This window comes from Coloeus monedula (assembly GCF_965178545.1).
Source record: "Coloeus monedula genome assembly, chromosome: 1".
Taxonomy (NCBI): Eukaryota; Metazoa; Chordata; class Aves; order Passeriformes; family Corvidae; genus Coloeus; species Coloeus monedula.
The window spans coordinates 1,008,850-1,028,576 of record NC_138781.1 but is presented as its reverse complement, the minus strand read 5'-3'; the positions used below and the strand labels follow the sequence as shown (position 1 = coordinate 1,028,576).

At 53.3% G+C, this 19,727-nt stretch overlaps 1 protein-coding gene across 1 annotated transcript; it reads right to left on the bottom strand.

Annotated features, from left to right (window-relative positions):
• Window positions 1-122: 122 nt before the first annotated feature.
• Window positions 123-19,711, bottom strand: KIF9 (kinesin family member 9; the record flags this gene model as incomplete). Its single annotated transcript, XM_082292045.1, has 22 exons — window positions 123-230; window positions 1,009-1,113; window positions 1,942-2,057; window positions 3,508-3,687; window positions 4,097-4,305; window positions 6,854-7,015; window positions 8,400-8,527; window positions 9,272-9,413; window positions 9,829-9,884; window positions 10,906-10,974; window positions 12,058-12,135; window positions 12,697-12,761; window positions 13,524-13,671; window positions 14,424-14,516; window positions 14,651-14,734; window positions 15,765-15,989; window positions 16,853-16,959; window positions 17,084-17,249; window positions 17,814-17,901; window positions 18,656-18,822; window positions 19,263-19,331; window positions 19,595-19,711. The coding sequence occupies 22 exons, from the start codon at window positions 19,709-19,711 to the stop codon at window positions 123-125; spliced, it is 2,682 nt and encodes an 893-aa protein (XP_082148171.1).
• Between the last annotated feature and the right edge of the window lie 16 nt (window positions 19,712-19,727).

Genomic DNA, 19,727 nt, shown 5'->3' with positions numbered 1-19,727 from the left:
CCCTGCCTGCCCAAAGGTTGCGTGGTTTGCTTTTCCTGCTGTTTATTCATATAAATCCATGGTGGACGCAAGCAGGAGGCACTTCCTGAGGTGGCATTCCTTAGGGAATGCTGGGATCCAGGCTATGTGATGGGCAGGAAGGACAGGGCTTTCTTCTTCCCAGCAGCCGTGACCAGGCCGGGTTTCCTGCTCATTTTCTGGAGGGCCGCCATGGTCCTGTTGAAGGTGTGCTGGGAACAAGGAACACAAAGGGATCACTGACCTCAGCACAGCTCTCACCTGGAAAAGCTTTTTTCCTGAAAAATAAACCCAACCACCTTCCCGGCCTTTCCAAGTGGTGCTGGGAAAAGCTGGGAAAATCCCCATCACAGCAGCATTGCTCTGCCAATAGCAGATCCCAGCAGGCTCCAAGGAGGGTCAAGAATCCCTGGGAGATTCTCTGGAGCACTGAAAAGCTGCTTTTGAGGTGTTTCCATGGAATCCCAGAATTATTTCAGTTGGAAAGGACCTTAAGGATTATCCCAATCCACCCCCTGGATGGGCAGGGACACCTCCCACTGTCCCAGGCTGCTCCAGCTTGGCCTTGGGCACTGCCAGGGATCCAGGGGCAGCCACAGCTGCTCTGGCAATTCCAGCCCAACCCCTCCCCACCCTCCCAGCCAGCAATTCCCAATTCCCAATCTCCCATCCAGCCCTGCCCTCTGGCACTGGGAAGCCATTCCCTGTGTCCTGTCCCTCCAGCCCTTGGCCCCAGTCCCTCTGCAGCTCTCCTGGAGCCCCTTTAGGCCCTGCAAGAGGCTCTCAGCTCTCCCTGGGTCCTTCCCTTCTCCAGGGGAACATTCCCAGCTCTCTGGTGGAATTTGTTCTGGCCAGGCTGGACACTGGGGCTTGGAGCAGCCTGGGACAGTGGGAGGTGTCCCTGCCCATCCAGGGGTGGCACTGGATGATCCTTAAGGTCCCTTTCATCCCAATCCATTGTGGGATTCTCCCTGGCCCAGCTGGGGTTACCTTTTGTTCCGTCTTCATCCTGGCCCTGTAGAAGGGCTCGGAGCCCGGGCTCTCCGGCAGCACCATCTCCTGCATCTGCTCAAACCTGTCCTGCTCATCTTCGTCCTGCCAGGAAAAGCATTCCCCATTCCATGTGCAAAGCACACCCCGGAGACCTGGGATAACGATCCCGTTTGCTGCACTGAACACCGATTCAGCCAGGAAAAGCCTTGGAAGTGAGAGGTTCCCCTTCCCACACCTTGGAGGAGCAGCTTTGGGCAAAAACCCGCAAGGGTTGGGATTTTCCCACAGGGAAAATGAATATTTCCAACCTGGCTCCAGAGCAGAGGGGCTCCAGCCCTGGAGCAGCTCCGGGGCCTCCTCTGGGCTCTCTCCAGCAGCCCCAGGTTCTGGTGCTGTTGGCCCCGGGGCTGGGGCAGCTCTGCAGGTGGGGAATCGCCTCAGAGGAGCAGAATTCCTCCCTTTCCTTCTGGCCACACTTTTTTTGGATGCAAGAATTGCGGGAAATGGGGATTTGAACCGAAATGTGTTTTTTCAGGATGACAAAAGCCCCCGGGCCCCACAGTGGTGGCTCCTACCACAGGACTGGTACCGACCAGTGCCACGAGGGTTTGGCTGCAAACCTCGGATCCCACAGGCTGGGAATCAGGCTCCCAACCATCCCTGCAGCCCCGGGCACTTTGCCCCGTTCCTGATATTCCACAGACGCCCAGGTGCCTCAGTCACTGTCCTGATTTAGCCTCTGATCAGTGCAGGGAATGTGGCAGCAGGATGTGGCTCCAGATATTCCCTCTGTGCCTCACAGAGCTCCATCTTCTCCTCCTCCTCCTCCTCCTTCCTCTTTTTCCTCCTCCTCCTCCTCCTTCCACAGGCTCCCTCACCACCCCCCACGTGGCTCCCAAGGAGAACCGGCAGAACTCCGGGATAACTCACCAGGCACGTGACTCTGTTTATGGGAATCATTCCTGCTCTGGTGTTCCCACCAGGCTTCAGAGCTTCCCTCACGTGTTCAGGGATAAGGAAGGATTCGTTGTACCAGATCTCAAACTCTGCAAAGCAAAGAGAGGCAATTAATGGCTGTAATTAATGACCCAGAAGACATTGTGGGCTGGTTCTCCCTATGGATCAGGTGGGATCTCAGTGCTCTTAAACCCTCAGACAGCTCAGAACTCCAGGATTTTGAGTTTAAACAATTGGAAAAGTTAATAGAAGGAGGCTGATGGCTGTGCTGAGGTGGCTGGGAGGTGGTGGCCAGCTCTGGGGACAGTGCCCTGGCCATGAGAAGGCACCGCTCCTGCAGCCCCTGGAATCCCTTTGGAACGAGCAGCACGCCTGGGACTCAGATTTCAATCCCACGCACTCAAGCACAGCCGCCTGCCATCCCATAATAGCCAGTGAGAGCACGCAGCGGGTGGGAATTACGTCCTTATCAATCCCGGGCATTTCCCAGGCACTCCCCTCCTGATCAGGTGAGTCCTGGATGTCTGAACAAACAGCAAACATCTGGAGCACCCAAAAATGCCAAACCCGGATCCAACAGGAAGCGGTGGCAGAGCTGGGATCGGGCCCTGTTTATCCCTGGGATGATCCGTGCGTTTCTTCCAGCGTGGGATGCTCTGATGGATCCAAGCTGGCCCCTGGCAAACGTTGCCATGTGCACAGCATCCAAATGTTTGGGGCTCTGGAATTCAGACATGGACTGGCTTCCATCAGAGAGGCAAATCCAGGGATACAGCAGGGGTAGTTTGAATCCACAGATTCCAAGGTGGAGCCCAGCAGGAATTTGCAGGGATTTCCCCAGCAGAGCTGTGGCCAAGCTCTTTTTCCTGACAAGGCTGCAACACTGGAACCTGGAAATCACACAGGGACAGAGGAGATACCGGGAATCCAGAGCCCAAGCCCTGTCCCAGGGCAATTCCTTAACCACCACCTCTATTAAATAAAATCAGGGATGAGATCCAGGGCCAGCAGTGGGAGCACTGTTGGAAAATTCCTTGTGGGAGGCTCTTTCCCCCACATCGTGGTGTGCCCAGGGAGCAGAGGGACATTGTCTGGGAGAGAGGATCTGCAGCAGTTCAGGGTTAGCTCAGAAAACCCCACCTGAGCATGGATAAAATCCAGCCTGGAAGGCAACAGGAAAAAGGACAACAGAGGATGGGAACTTTGGCAAGGGATGGAGGAACAGGGAATGGCTTCCCAGTGCCAGAGGGCAGGGATGGATGGGAGATTGGGAATTGGGAATTGCTGGCTGGGAGGGTGGGGAGGGGCTGGGCTGGAATTGCCAGAGCAGCTGGGGCTGCCCCTGGATCCCTGGCAGTGCCCAAGGCCATGCTGGACATTGGGGCTGGGAGCAGCCTGGGATGGTGGGAGGGGATTGGAACTGGATGGACTTTCGGGTCCCTTCCAGCCCAAACCATTCCGGAATTCCAGGGTCTGTGAGTGCTCCAGCCTGGATTTATCCCAGGTAACCTGGGGGCTGCTGAACCCTGGTGCTCCTACCTGAGATGAGCCTTTTCCTGCACTTATCCACGAGCTGCTGGCAGTACTGGATCTCTGCCTTCAGGTCCTGCAGCTCAGCAAAGCCAGCCCTGTGCGCCTCCTTCAGCTCCTTCAGCTTCAGGATGAGGGAAAGCTCCTTCTCCTTGATGATCATCTTTCCTTCCTCATCCACGAATTCTCCTGGAGGGGAAGGAAAGGAAGGGAAGGTTCTGGTGAGGGCAGAGAGCAGGGACAGGGCTCTGCAGATGGGACACCCTGATGGAGGGTCTGACGTGGCTCCCAGGGGAAAAATCCCTGGGGTTGTTTAGATGGGATATTGGGAAGGAATTCCTGGCTGTGAAGGTGGGGAGGGGCTGGATTGGATTTTCCAGAGCAGCCGTGGCTGCCCCTGGATGCCTGGAAGTGTCCAAGGACAGGTTGGATTTAGTTTGGAGCGGCCTGGGCCAGTTGTAGGTGTCCCTGCACATCCAGGGGTGGAATGGGATGATCCTTAAGATCCCTTCCCACCCAAACCATCCTGGAATCTATGACCACCCAAAATTCCCTGAAGCCCAGAGCTCCATCCCTCTGTCCCACGCTGCCTCCTCACCCTCCTGACTCTGCTTCCGCTTCCAAGCCTCCAGAGCCTCCGTGATTCCCTCCATCTGCTGCTTGTTGTGGTTGATCCTGTTTGCCACGGAACAGCTTCTCTTCTTCCTGGAGATGAGGATTCTGTTGTTCTCCCTGAAGATCTGATGGATCTCCCTTCCAGCCTCCTTCTTAAACAGCTCAAACGCCTCTTCCTTGGATGAAGGGGACCTGAAAGCAGGCACAGACACGGGAGGTCACTCTGTCCTGCCCCGCAGCATGGAATCATGGAATGGCTCAGCTTGGAAAATCCCTCCATGATCGTGGAGTCCAACCATCCCCCAGCACTGCCAAGGCCACCCCTGCCCCATGTCCCCAAGTGCCACATCCACAGGGCTCTGAAATCCCTCCAGCAATGGGGACTCCACCCCTGCCCTGGGCAGCTGTGCCAGGGCCAGACAGCCCTTCTGGGGAAGGAATGTTCCCAATATCCACCCTGAGCCTCCCCTGGCCCAGCCTGAGGCCGTTCCCTCTCCTCCTGTTCCTGTTCCCTGGGAGCAGAGCCCGACCCCCCCGGCTGCCCCCTCCTGTCAGGGACTTGTGCAGAGCCACAAGGTCCCCCCTGAGCCTCCTTTGCTCCAGGCTGAGCCCCTTTCCCAGCTCCCTCAGCCACTCCTGGGGCTCCAGCCCCTTCCCAGCTCCGTTCCCTGCCCTGGACATGCTCCAGCCCCTCAGTGTCCCTCTTGTCATGACGGGTCCAGAACTGGACACAGGATTTGAGCTGTGGCCTCCCCAGTCCTTGGGAATGGCCACAGCTGAGGTTGGATGGGATTTCCCTGGGTTCCTTTGGAGTCCCTCTGTCCTGGCTGCTCCCTGGCACCGTTCCCGTGCCAACCCCAACACCCACTGTCCCCCAGGCTGCTCCCAGAACAAAGTCCTTCACACGGACACCATATTCCTCAGGAGATGCCTCAGAGCTGAGTATTCCCTGGCAAGCCGGCCTTTCATGGATTGAATTTTCACAGAAAGAATGGATATTGTTCCTCCCCATTGTTAAACAAATGCCTGTGCTCTTCCCGTGCTGGATTCCCAGCATGGATCCATCCCTTCCACCAGCCAAACCCCACAGCTCTGGGCCTTGGCTGGCCCCACAGCACTGCTGCCATGCCTGTTTTCCCAGTCTGAATCCCAAGTGCCATTCCCGACTTTTCCATGAAGGGGCTTTGATGCCCCCGTGAACAGCTGGTGTTATTCCAGTGGGAAGCACTCCCAGCAAAGCAAGGGAGAATGTCACAGCCCACAGATGCCGCTGGGTGCTGTCGATATTCCTGGAGAGCAGGATGGATTTGGGAGCAGCAGGGAGGAACAGAAAACCATGGAATGATGTGGGTTGGAGGGAACCTTAAAGCTCATCTCATTCCAACCAAAGGCTCCACATTCCTCACTCCGGCCTGGGCAAAGCCACATTCCAACTCCTGCCTTCCCTGAGTAACCTCTTAAGGGCATTTTCCAGCTCCTCCAGGGCTGTGTGACGCTGTTCCCGTGCCAAAGCACTGGCACAGGGCTGTAAACAACAGCCCCTGGGCAAAGTGCCACAGCTCCAGCTCCCAGAGCCAGCTCCGAGCTGCTGGAGTGCTCTGGGATGTGCCCCCTGCAGCTGCAGCAGCAGCCTGTCCTGGCAGCCCCAGCAGTGCCAGAGGGACACAAATCCCACGTGGAGGGAATGGAACCTGGCTGGGGAGCTCCAGGAGAGAATTCTCCTGTGACAGCTTCGCTGCTCTCCTGGAATCCACAAACCACATCCTGGGCTGAGCCCCAGCGTGGGCAGCAGGAAATGGGGGATTCTGCCCCTCGGCCCCACTCAGGTGAGACCCCATTGCAGAGCTGCCCCAGCCCCGGGGCCAACAGCACCAGGACCTGGAGCTGCTGGAGAGAGCCCAGAGGAGGCCCCAGAGCTGCCCCAGGGCTGGAGCCCCTCTGCTCTGGAGCCAGGCTGGGACAGCTGGGAATGTTCCCCTGGAGAAGGGAAGGACCCAGGGAGAGCTCAGAGCCTCTTGCAGGGCCTAAAGGGGCTCCAGGAGAGCTGCAGAGGGACTGGGGACAAGGCCTGGAGGGACAGGACCCAGGGAATGGCTTCCCAGTGCCAGAGGGCAGCGATGGGTGGGAGATTGGGAATTGGGAATTGCTGGCTGGGAGAGTGGGGAGGGGCTGGGCTGGAATTGCCAGAGCAGCTGTGGCTGCCCCTGGATCCCTGGCAGTGCCCAAGGCCAGGCTGGACATTGGGGCTGGAGCAGCCTGGGACAGTGGGAGGTGTCCCTGCCCATCCAGGGGGTGGGATGGGATGATCCCTAAGTTCCCTTCCAACCCAAGCCAGCCTGGAATTCCGTGATTCTGTTGACCCATTTCCATGCCTGTGGGGATTTCTGGCTGGATGTGAGGACTCCCTGCAGTTTTCCCACTCACCAAAGGGATGCTGAAATTTTCAGAGATTAAAGAATTAAATTAATTAAATAAAATGAAATTAAAGAAATTAAATTAATTAAAATTCAAAAGAATTCAACAACAACTGGCTGGGCAGAGCTCGAAGCACAGAGGTGACCCTCACCACCATCATCTGGAGCTCAGGGTGTTCCCAGCACCACTCCTGTCCTGTATTCCCTGAAGATCTCCAGAGCTCTGCCCCTTCCCTTGTAGGTGCACTCAGGGAACACAATCCAATCGTTCCAGTGTAAAACACCCTCTGGAAAAGGGGATTTAGTCCCTCACAGGGAAAACCTACCCAGGCTTCTGGGAATCCTCCCCTGAAGATGAGATTGGGACCTCTTCATCACTGTCCTGCACACTTCCTTCCTCTTCCTCATCCACATCCTTGGTGGGACTTTCTAAAGGTGAGGATTCATCCTGGCCTGGCTCAGGAGGAGGGCTCCCACCTATTTCCTTCCTGAAAAAGGGGGAAAAGGTGAACCAGATTTGTTCATTTCCTCACCAGAGGAACCGGAACCAAAACATGCAGCGGGTTTGGCTTTGCTGATTTCAAAACAGGTGATCTGAGGTAGCTGCTACCAGAGTTTCCAGGGAAATACCCAGTGACAAGGAATAAAATCAGCCTTGTTCCCACAAAGTCCTTCATTCTTAGAGTGGAGGAACTGCGCTGGATCCTATGGAATCCAGGCCAGGTCGGATGAGCTCTCTTGAGAAGGATCTCAAGGACAACAGTCCCACCCTGTCCAGCTCTGGGCGCACCTGGACAAAGGATAACCCTCTCCAAAAGAAATCTCCAAGGATTTGATCCAACCCCACATCTACACCAAGCCTGGTTCCCTGCTCCTTTCCCTCCACAAACCCCTCCAGCCTCAACTGCAGGGAATAGAATCATCATGGAATCCTGGAATGGTTTCAGTTGGAAGGGACCTTAAAGCCCACCCCACCCCCTGCCATGGCAGGGACACCTCCCACTGTCCCAGGCTGCTCCAAACCAAATCCAGCCTGGCCTTGGGCACTGCCAGGGATCCAGGGGCAGCCACAGCTGCTCTGGGCACCCTGTGCCAGGGCCTGCCCACCCTCACAGGGAATTTCTTCCTAAGGAATAGTGTGAGAGGAGAGTGGGGCTTGGAACACAGACAGGAGAGTGTTGGCCAGATCTCCTGGTGCCTCCCTAAAAGCAGAAGAGCCCAGCAGAGCCCAGGGCTCACGTGGCCACCACAGCCTTGGTGCTTCCTCTGCTCCCTGGCACGAGGACTTCAGGGAAATGTCAGGGAGGAGCCAAGCAGGGATTTATTTGTGTAAACTGAAGGCTCTTGCTCTGCTCAGGACTGATTGTTCCCCCCTCCCTCCCCAAATCTCTTCTCCTTCTCTGCTGCTCTCCCAGCTCCCTCCATTCCTTCCTCTGTGGGCTGCACATTCCTGCCTGACCAGAGCTGGGCTCTGGGAACTGCTGGGTCCTGCACTTGGGGCACCACGAGAATTGGGGACAGCAGCTGGGAAAGGCCCTGGGGGTGACAGCAGGTGCCAGGGAACAGGGACAGGAGGAGAGGGAACGGCCTCAGGCTGGGCCAGGGCAGGCTCAGGGTGGATATTGGGAACATTCCTTCCCCAGAAGGGCTGTCTGGCCCTGGCACAGCTGCCCAGGGCAGGGGTGGAGTCCCCATTGCTGGAGGGATTTCAGAGCCCTGTGGATGTGGCACTTGGGGACATGGGCAGGGGTGGCCTTGGCAGGGCTGGGGATGGTTGGACTCAATGACCTTGGAGGGCTTTTCCAATCCTGACAATTCCACGATTCTGTGATTATCGGACATAAAGGAGAACTTTCTGACTGCTTAACTCACACGAGCTGCTCATCATCCTTCTTGGCTTCCTTCTTCCCATCAGGAACGGGGGATACAGGAGGACTTCCCTCAAGAGCCTCCTCATCCTCTTCCAGCTCCAAATCCTCATCCCCTTCATCTCCCCTTCCCTGGAAGCAGAGAGGAACAACCCATGTGTCTGCACCATGGAAACTGTCCAGGCCTCGCCCAGCAGCTCCTCCCTCCCCTGCTCCAGCCTCATCTGGGAATTAAAAACTCTGTGAGAGCCCAGGGCAGGATTTATGCATTATGTGTGATTTCTACACTTGGCTCCAGAAATTATAAGGATTAACACAGGGATCTCAGCAGAGGCAGGACCTCACCTTCCCGACACCAGTGCTGGACAGGTCACTTTGTAGATGGCATTGTAGGTGGCTTTAAACTGAAAGGGAGCCTGTTTAAATGGGATTTTGGGAAGGAATTCCTGGCTGGGAGGGAGGGGAGGCCCTGGCACAGGGTGCCCAGAGAAGCTGGAGCTGCTCCTGGATCCCTGGAAGTGTCCAAGCCAGGTTGGATTTGGTTTGGAGCACCCTGGGATAGTGGGAGGTGTCCCACCCAATGGAACGGGATGATCTTTAAGATCCTTTCCAACCCAGATCATTCTGGGATTCTAATTCCCGTTTAATAAATTATTCTGTGCAGATAAAGGGCCCAATTAATCCCTCTGCTGACAGGAATTCCTTTTATAATGCTGCATCTCTGCTCTGGACACTTTTTTTTTGGCAAACTCACCCCACTGAGGTTTCTGAGTTTGATTTCAGCAGGGAAAAGCTGCATTGGAGGCAATTCCCATTTTGGCAGCAAAGGAGCCGGTTCTAAGGTGGATTCTGGGCCAGGTCAAGCCCCAGCATTACCGTGTCCTCCTGCTTGTCCTGAGCCTCCTCAGTGTGCAGAGCAGACCTCCACCCAGCCTTGGCCTCAGAGTCAGCAGCGAAGTCTCCGTGTCCCAGCCCGTACTTGCTGCGGAGCCTGAACTCCACTTCTTCCTCCTGTTGGCTGAGGAAAAACCAGCCCTTCAGGAATCCTGTCCCACACAGACACACCTGGGATCCCTGCCAAGGTCGGATTCCCAAAGAAAAACACCTTTTCCCTGTGGTTTTTATCCCTCAACACCCATCCTGTTGTCCGCTCTCTTCCTCTCCTTTTCCATGACATTCCTTTAGGGATCTTGGATATTAAAGTTTTTGATGGTTATTTCAATGCTTCCCAGAAGCTTTTGATGGTCACATCAAGCCAAACCAACTCTGCTCAGTGCCATCACCTCGTTTGAACCTTTAATCCAGGTTGGACAGGGCTCGGAGCACCCTGGGATAGTGGGAGGTGTCCCTGCCTATGGGATGGGATCCCATGGAATGGGACTATCCTTAAGGCTCTTCCCAACCCAAAGCAGTCTGGAATTCTGTGAACTTACCTTACAATCACTTTGAACTGTCTAAACACCTCCTGGATCTGCCTGACATTCACTATCTGAGGAAGAGAGGTACAAAGCCATCAATTTCAGTATTAATTCTCTAAAGGAGTTCCAAATAAATCAATTTAAAGGGTTTTTAAGACTGAGGGAAAGTCTCCTGGAGCTTCCAAACCAGCAAAACTGGAATGAAAACATGGAACACACTAAACATGCAAAAAGGAATTAAATCACAGTTCTGTGGTGGGTTTGGGGTGGAAAACAGCCTCTTCCAAAGATGTTTTCACTGCTCCTCTCTTGGAGGAAAATGGGGTGGAATCAGGATTTCAGTCCTTTTTTCACCACTTACATCGATTTCCTTAATGACTCCTCTGAGGTATTTCTGCACTTGAGATCTGATTTCTTCTCTCTGGGCTGCAGTCAGGGGCTTGTAACTTATGAAGGAATGATTTGCCTTAAAAAAAAAGATGGAAAAGTGACAATCAGGGAGTTACAAACAGCTGAGGGGCCTGGGAGAACAGTGGGGACAAAGCTCTGAGCAGGTCCTGCCATGGTGGGACAAGGAGTGATGGTCTTAAACTACCAGAGGGGAGATTCAGGCTGGATTTAAGGAAGGAATTCTTGGCTGTGAGGGTGGCACAGGATGCCCAGAGCAGCTGTGGCTGCTCCTGGACCCCTGGCAGTGCCCAAGGCCAGGCTGGATTTGGTTTGGAGCAGCCTGGGACAGTGGGAGGTGTCCCTGCCCATGGCAGGGGTGGAATGGGATGGGCTTTAAGGTCCCTTCCAACCCAAACCATTCCAGAATTCTGGGATTCCACTGGTCTGGCAAACACCTGGCATTGCTGTGCCCAGTTCTGCTTGGGATTCTCATCACCTGACTTGCCAGGAGATGGGATTTGGGAGCAACCAACCAACAGAAAGGCATCAGGAGCCTGGAAAGAAACCATCTCCAGTGGATTGAGATTCCAACACAATCCCTCTGTGTGGGATCTTGGGAGGTTTCCCTAAGCCCCAAAGGATGGTGCTGGAAGCAGAAGGAAGGACACAATCCCCCTGGACACTGAGTCCAGTGCTCCTTACGATGAAGTTCTGCATGTTTAGCTCCTGCTTCAGGAGTTGGATCTCCTCCTCCAAAGCCTTCACCGACACCTGACAGGGAAAAAAGGGTGAGCAAATGACTGAATTATATCGGGGAAAAAAAGCCCTGCTAAAAACAGCACAAAATTGGCTGCTGGACAATATCCCAGCTGGATCCCAGCTCCCTGAGGGCCTGCAGCAGGGAATTTGTGGGTCTGGAAATCATTTTGCCTTTGATTAGCCCCCAACAGGATGGTTTCTGCTGGGTCCTGCCTGCACAGTCTGCCCAAGCCACCAAAGAAGGGCCACCTGCTTTATGAAGTGATGATTTCCTGACCTGGACCCGCAGGGACCATCGAGTTCTGGGCTCTGGGATATTATCCTGGAAGCCAAGCATTGTGCAGGGCTCACCTCTGCCCTCAACTCAGCAGCTCTGACATGAACTGGGACAAAGGAGAGACTTCCCTGTGCTGTATTTGACTGAATTTCTCCGTATCCATGGAATATCTCCAAGGATTCACTATTTCAAATGTGTTTTCAGAAGAGTGAATATAAAAAAATCTTGGGATTCGGGAAGAAGTGGACACTGAGCTGCTTTGAAGTGACCTCTGGAGCACCAAAGCACAAAAGTTCCCTTCCAATTCCAGCTCCTCCAGTTTGTTTTTCACTCTGAAAGTGCACCCAGGGCATCTAAAATCCTGTGGGCCTTTTCTTTTAAATGATTTCCTTGATTAACCAAGTTTTCTAATTGTGGAGAAGCTGTTCTGTTACCAGCAGCAACGGGGATAAAGCTGCAGGAGGACTGGAGATGATTTCCCTGCATATCAGAGGAATAATTCACAATAAAATCTCTCCATTGAGAGCTGAATCCCATCAGAAAAAGTTGGGATATGCAGGAGAAAGAATTCCCAGGTGTCAGGGAAGATGTGAGCACCTGCATGGCTGTGCCTCAGAACAGGGAATTGTAATTCACTCCCCAGAAAAAGGGATTAATACTGATCCCTTTCATCACCCACCTAAAACCAGCAGTGTCAGCTTGGCTGAGGAAGGGCTGTTTATGAAACTACCCGATTTTCCTCTGCTTTTTACGGGTGTCATCCTCAATAGGAACGAATCTGGGATAATCCCCCTTCCTCCAGCCCCTGCTGTCCGTACCTCCTTGTAAAAGGGCTCGTTGGGGACAGGCTCTGCTGTCACCCAGTTCATCCTGGTGGCAAAGCGAAGGGAAGACAGCTGGAAAACAAAGGGTTTAAAGGAAATCAGAGAGATTTGGGCAGAGATATCATTTTCCTAGTATTTTCTACTTAATTCCATCAGATCCAGGAGCAGAGAAATCTAAAATGTATGAACTGCTCCAGGTGATTCCCTCCTGTTTGCTACGGATCCAGTTCCCACAGGGGGATTTTTCACCTATTTTATCATTTCACAGGTTAAAAAACAACCTCCTGGGAGGGTCCTCCTGATCCCTGCTCCAGCAAGGAGCCAGCTCAGCTCTGCTGGGAACTGGGGCAACTCCAGTGAGTCTGTGATGTGATGTCCCATGGAAACACATTAAATAATAATAATAATGATAATAATAATAATAATAACAACAACTCTCCAGTGAGCTTAAATCTGAGCAGCTCCTGCCTGCTGTGCTGCAGGCTCTCATGTGACAGGAGTCTGGTTTTGAGCCTTTGGGATAAGAGGAGCTCTCCAAAGTTTGGGATGTTTTCCTGCCAAAGCCTCCAGAGACTGTTCCTTAAAACCAAGCAGGAGCAAGGCTTGGATTCTGCAGGAATCCCCTCAACTCACAGTCTCTTCCACGTGAGATGCTTCCCCATAGATGTTTGTCACCAGCACAGTGTTGCAGTTTCCCCCTGGGAAGAAATGATAACAAAAATAAAGCAAATAACACAATTTGGGGTGATTATTTTTTGTTGTTTCCTTTTCTGCAGTGTCTGATATGATGTTCTGATTAAATCAGAGGAGAGGAATCACAGAATGGGTTGGGGTGGAAGGGACTTCAGGGATCATCCAGTGGCACCCCTGCCATGGGCAGGGACACCTCCCACTGTCCAAGGCTGCTCCAAGTGTCCAACCTGGCCTTGGGCACTGCCAGGGATCCAGGGGCAGCCACAGCTGCTCTGGGCACCCTGTGCCAGGGCCTGCCCACCCTCCCAGCCTGGAATTCCTTCCCAGTATCCCACCCAAGGCTACTTTCAGTTTGAAGAAGCACAGAGAAACAGCCAGAGTTTAACTGTCCCTCTAAAGGGCACAGAAAAAGAGGCAGAGAGTGACTTAAAAATAAAGGGGAAATTTGTGTCTCACAGAATGAGGATGTAGGAGGAAGATGGGAATGAAAACTCTGAGTTCCAGGTGTTTATGAAGGTTCTGCTTTTCAGGATGCCCGGAGCAGCTGTGGCTGCCCCTGGATCCTTGGCAGTGCCCAAGGCCAGGCTGGACACTTGGAGCAGCCTGGGATAGTGGGAGGTGTCCCTCAAGGGGCGGCACTGGATGAGCTTCAAGGTCCCTTCCAACCCAAACCATTCCAGGGTTCCACGATGAATTATAGCCTTAGGACTTGATCTGCTGCCTGAAACCCCAGTTTGCCAGGAGCTGCTGGAATTGCCAGCTCTTACCCAGCGAGTCCTTGAGGACGTGGGTGAGTTTGCTCTGGCGGAAGGGAATGTGCTCCCGCTTGGGGTCGGCCAGGGCGATGACGAGCTGCTCCAGGAACGACAGGGATTTGTTGATGTAGGAGGCTTCGACCCGGAGCTGCCCTTCCGACTGCAACGGAGACCAACAGGAAAAGATTCCATAATGGGGAAACGGCAGGAGAGAGGATATTCCCTGTCGAGGGGGAAAGCGCTGACTCCGAGGGTCAGGAGTTAATTCAGGCCAAAAAATTCATCATCTGCAGCTTTCCTCGGTTTGGAAAGGAGTTTTCCTAAACCATGGCTTTCCGTTACAAGTCTACAAGGATTTGCATTTCCTTCCCAAAGGGTAAATTGTGTGTTTGTCACGGGCTTGATGCCATTTTGGTTCTGATCAACACGGAATGGCATGGAATCAGGGAATTGCTGAGGTTGGAAAAGGCCTCTTAGATCGAATCCAACCATCCCCCAGCACTGCCAAGGCCACCACTGCCCCATGTCCCCAAGTGCCACATCCACAGGCCTGGTAAATCCCTCCAGCAATGGGCACTCCACCCCTGCCCTGGGCAGCTGTGCCAGGGCCAGACAGCCCTTCTGGGGAAGGAATGTTCCCAATATCCACCCTGAGCCTGCCCTGGCCCAGCCTGAGGCCGTTCCCTCTCCTCCTGTCCCTGTTCCCTGGCAGCAGAGCCCGACCCCCCCGGCTGCCCCCTCCTGTCAGGGACTTGTGCAGAGCCACAAGGTCCCCCCTGAGCCTCCTTTGCTCCAGGCTCAGCCCCTTCCCAGCTCCCTCAGGAATCCTCCAGCCCCTTCCCAGCTCCCTTCCCTTCCCTGTTTTTCCACAGTGCGGGCTCCAAAGGGACCTGAGCAGCTCCCATCGCTCACCCCAGTCTTGCTCAGCCTCTCGGATCCCGCCAGGTCAATTAAGGTGATTTTAGATTTAAGGCATTTGGGATTTGTGTAATCTCTGGAACGACACTGAGGGAGAGAAGAAGAGAACCTGCACTTAGGAGCAGACAAAACTGAAACACAGGAAAAACCAGAACTGCAAAGGTCCTCTTGAACCCCTAGGAAGCCATTTCAGTGCCCAGGAACAAGGCTGGAGCTCTCACCTCAAGGTACAAAGTGAAGATGCAGTGGGATCTGGAGGAATTCTTATTCAGGGTGTGCTCTCCTATCACTCTGTTGGTCTCACCCTGCCAATGGAGAGAAAATTCCAGGCTCAGCTCATGGAACTGTGGCTTTTTGAGGATAAGCCAGGCAACATCTCTGTGGCTCTTCCCATTTCCTGATGACTGGAAAAGCAAAGAGCTCCCCAAGCTTCAAATGGCCACGGATCTGAACCTCTGACAGGAACACAAAGGGATGTTGGAAGGGATCTTAAGGGTCATCTCATCCCACCCCCTGGATGGCAGGGACACCTCCCACTGTCCCAGGCTGCTCCAGCCTGGCCTTGGGCACTGCCAGGGATCCAGGGGCAGCCACAGCTGCTCTGGCAATTCCAGCCCAGCCCCTCCCCACCCTCCCAGCCAGCAATTCCCAATTCCCAATCTCCCATCCATCGCTGCCCTCTGGCACTGGGAAGCCATTCCCTGGCTCCTGTCCCTCCAGGCCTTGTCCCCAGTCCCTCTGCAGCTCTCCTGGAACCCCTTTAGGCCCTGCAAGAGGCTCTGAGCTCTCCCTGGAGCCTTCTCTTCTCCAGGCTGGACGTTCCCAGCTTTCCCAGCCATCATCACATTCCTTCTACTCTTTAAAAAGAAAAAGGCAGTCCCTGCACATTCCAGAGCCCAGGACAGCACTGTGTCATAAAAAAGGCCAGAGAAAGACTTTAAGGACACCAGATGGCCCTGGCTGAAAATTCCTGCATCCAGATCCAATTATTTATCCCTGATTTCCTCAAGAACTGAAACAGCCATGAGGAAAAGACAGATGCTGATCTAAGTAATCAAAGACCCCTCACAAATCTCTCACCCTGAACAGCCCTGCTGGGAATTCCAGCAGTGCCAGGACCATCCCAAATCATCTTTTCTTGGAGCATCTTCCAGAATCCCTGAGCCAGGGACATTTTCCTTGCAAGATCAAGAGTTCCCAGCCGTTCTACCCACACTCAAGAGGGGTGGTTGAACCTCCTTCCACCATCTTGGCAACCTGCTCCTGCTTTTCCACCTCCTCCCTCAGCCAACACCCACAACTGTGGGATCCAATGGAATATTTGGCTTCTCTTACCTCAAAAAGGAGGTGCAGGGCCTCCTCCTCATGGCTGACGGGGTGGATGGAGAGCCCCTTGACATAAACCCCCTGGGGGCCATCCCTGACCACCAGCTGGGTGTCCCTGCACCCTCGGGCCAGCCCTGGCGCCAGGAGGTCGAACAAGGCCTCGTTGTAGATCTCCAGGTAGGAAATTCGGACAGTGACCATGACATTGAGGAATTCTGCAGCTGCTTTGAAGATCTGCACAAAGACAAAGGGTTTGTGTCCGTTCACAGGCAGAACTTGTAGGTATTTGTGGCTTTTCAGAGGAGATATTTATGTAGATGTTGATAGGAGATATAAATGGTGTGATATAAATAGGTGCAAGAGAAAAATAGATATAAAATAGAAACAGGTAAAAATATAAATAAAGTATAAATAGATATAAAATGGAAATAAACACACTAAGATGTATACAAGATATAAAGTTATGTAATATAGGTATTTATACAGAGATAGTTCTGAACAGCTCCAAGTGCAGCTGGGGCTGTGTGGGGCTAAATCTGAGCTGTGGTCCCTGAGGGCTCAGCTTGGATTTGGATTCAATGATCCTACAAATCATGGAATTCTGGAATGGTTTGGGTTGGAAGGGACCTTAAAGCCCATCCAGTGCCACCCCTGCCATGGGCAGGGACACCTTCCACTGTGCCAAGCTGCTCCCAGCCCCAATGTCCAGCCTGGCCTTGGGCACTGCCAGGGATCCAGGGGCAGCCCCAGCTGCTCTGTGCCAGTGCCTCTGTGCCTTAGAGGTGTATTTTTAACGATTTTATGATCAGTTTTAACCTGATTTCATGAAAGGACACTTTGGAAAACACCTCTTTCGAAGGCTCGGTGACATCTGGGGAGCAGCAAGAACTTAAACAGCAACTAAAGAGGAACAACCTCTGAGAATGCCAAAAAAACTCCTTCACTCTTTAACCATCATCCCTTGGGTAAAATGAGGGGAAAAACTCACATAAAACATACTCACTGTGTTAAAACACTTGGATATCAGCAAGAGCTGATCCCAGAGTGTTCCTTGGTGCTTCTCCCACCTCTTTTCCCACCCAGAAGCTGTTGGATACCTGATGGATAGCTCTGGGGATGATCCCTCGGCGTCTGTAGTCAGAGGTCACTCCAGTCATGGTGTAGGTTTTGCCAGCCCCAGTCTGCCCATAGCACATGATGGTGCCTAAAAAAAAAAATTCAAAAGCAAAAGAATAAACTGGGGAGGGAGCCTCCAACAGAACAAATGGATCTCTCCTCAAGTCCAGTCTCTTTTTATGATCAAAATAATCAAAATTGCAATAAATCACCATTATAGCCCTGCAAAGCTTTGGCCACCAAGTCCTTGGCCACGGTCTCATAAACCATTTTCTGGGAAGTGTTGTGGAGGAGCCCATCCAGCTTGAAGGACCAGTCAGTGTGAGAGTTGTTCACAGCTCCTCCCCTGGGACTCCTTCGGATGTAGATATTGATGCTCTGCAAGCCAAAAAGAGAGAAAGATCAACTCAGCAGCCCTGAGGATTTTCAGCAGTCAAGGACCTGGGGTTAAGCAGAAGAGGGAGCACAAATAACAGGGTTATTTTACTGCCTTGGGTAGTTCTAGATGTCCTAAAAATATCTGGTAATGCTCTCGGATTTCTGGTGATAAATAAAAAGGCAATGTGGTTAAGCTCATCTGTTTAACTTCCTGTGATTCTGTGCCTCAGGGAAATTCTTAATTAAGCAAGAGAAGGCAGAGGGAGGGATTTGCATAAGAGGGGATAGAAACAAACTGTGCCAAACTGTGGTTATCACTGGGAATTCCTCCTGGATCAGCCAGTCCCAGTCCTGCTGAGGGTTTTCCTGGTGACTGTACCATGGGAAGTGCATTTTCCATGCTCACCCTCACCGTGACAAAACCACTGCCAAGCAGGAACGGGTGAAGCAGCACCCCCCAAACTGTTATCCATGGCCTCAAGGGATGGAAAAATCCTGTTTCCCCATGGGAAAAGCTGGACTCAAACTCCAAATCTTTCCCACTTCCAACTTCTTTTACTCTACCTTGTTGTCTGACCCAAGCTTGATCATATCTTGGGCAAAATGAGCTGTTGGCTTGACCCGCACGAACGCCTGGACTCGCTTCAGTGCTCTGAGGAGAGGAAAAGGAGAATCTTGCACTGCCTAAACTGAAATTTATAGTATTTGCCAGCTAAAGGTGAGGCAGAGGAGTCAAATTTAAAAATCAAGTGTTGGCCATTATGCAGCTGCAGTTTTTATTCCCCACTAAAAGCAGCTGCGGGCAAGGGCTTGCTGAAAATTCCTTCCAGCCTTGTCCTGCTTGGAAAACGGAGGATGTGGGAAGAGGAGGGTCAAACTGATCCTGATTTCCTGATTTCCTCGTGTGTACCAGGCCCAGGAGTGTTGGATACACACAGGGCTTCTTCCTCTTAGCCTTGGAAAGCAAAATGTTTGCAGGAGTAGGAGAGGGATTTTCTTTGGTCACACGCAGCCTTTTTTAAAGTCATTTCAATTCCCAACAAACAGCTGATTGGCAATTTCCTGCAGGAAATATCCACAGGCTGGAGGATCTCCTGGGTAAAACCCACACCAGGAGGGCACAGGGCCCATCCAGCTGCTACAGCCACGTGCACTGAGGATTTTTAAACCCCTGGAATGCGTAGATCCCACGTTTTCCCTCAGTCACTTCCTCCAGACAGCCCGTGCTCAATAATTGTGTAGTGACAACTTCTAGTTTGGGACAAAATCTTGGGGATTTCTGGTACATTCAGGATTTTAGTGACCTCTCACACTTCACCTGCTGGGACTGCTCTAAAACGAAACGTGGAGGTTTGAGCTGAGGCAGGACTTGTTGGATTTAAACCAGGGGAATGTTTGGGTGATACCTGGGGGCGTCACCCTTGGGCTCCGTGTCAGAGAGCCGTGAGGAAATGATGCTTTCCTCATCCTCAGCCTGCTCCTTCTCCTGCTCTTGCTCCTGCTCTTGGTCTTGGTCTTGCTCCTGCTCCTGTTCCTGCTCCTGGTCTTGGGAGTTCACAGAGGTCACAGAACTCTGTCCGAAAAAACCCAGAACCAAGTGTTGGAGCAGCTGTGAATGACTTCTTCAAAGCAAGACACGCAGCAGGGAAAGGAAGAAGGGGAAATTTGGGGGGAAAACTCCGCTATGAGTCAGGGAGAGAACCAATTCCGAGCGAGTGGCATTTCCCTTGCTGCAGCAAGGCCCTGTGGGGGGCTTTGGACACGTGAGGACAAAAGAAACTATTCCTGGGAGGGGTTATTAACACGAGGAGATGGGAAGGAACAGGGTGCCCAGAGCAGCTGGGGCTGCCCCTGCATCCCTGGCAGTGCCCAAGGGAGCTTGGCCGGGGCTGGGAGCAGCCTGGGATCAGAGAAGGTGTCCCTGCCCACGGCAGGGGGTGGGATGGGATGAACTTTAAGGTCCCTTCCAACCCAAACCATTCCAGGACACTGGCTGGGCCCTGCTGGAGTTACCCTTCGTTCGGTCTCTGCTTTGGATGCGGAGCTTTGACTCTCTTCCAGCCCCTCCTGCTCATCTTCCTCCTGCCAGTGAGAAACAGAGCCGACTGCACGTGAGAAGGGCACCCGCAGACACGGGGTGGGAATGGAATGATCCTTGAGGTCCCTTCCAACCCAAACCACCCTGTGACTTTCCAAGGCACCTCCCGAGGTGTGTGGGCGGCGATGCCCGGGGGAAGGGGGGCCATGCCTGGAGGGTTGATGCCGCCTGTGCGGGGATACGACCTCCGATCACCCCTTGAGGAGGGGAGGGCGACCCCCCGGGCACCCCCCGGTCCCTGTCCCACCTGCGACCCCTCTACAGCTGGGCTCGGCGTGGCGTCCGGGGTCGCCATGGCAGCGTCCACTTCCGGGTTCTCCATGGCAACGGCGACTTCCGGGAGAGCCCGGAAGTGGCTCCGCATACGGCGGCCGGGCGGG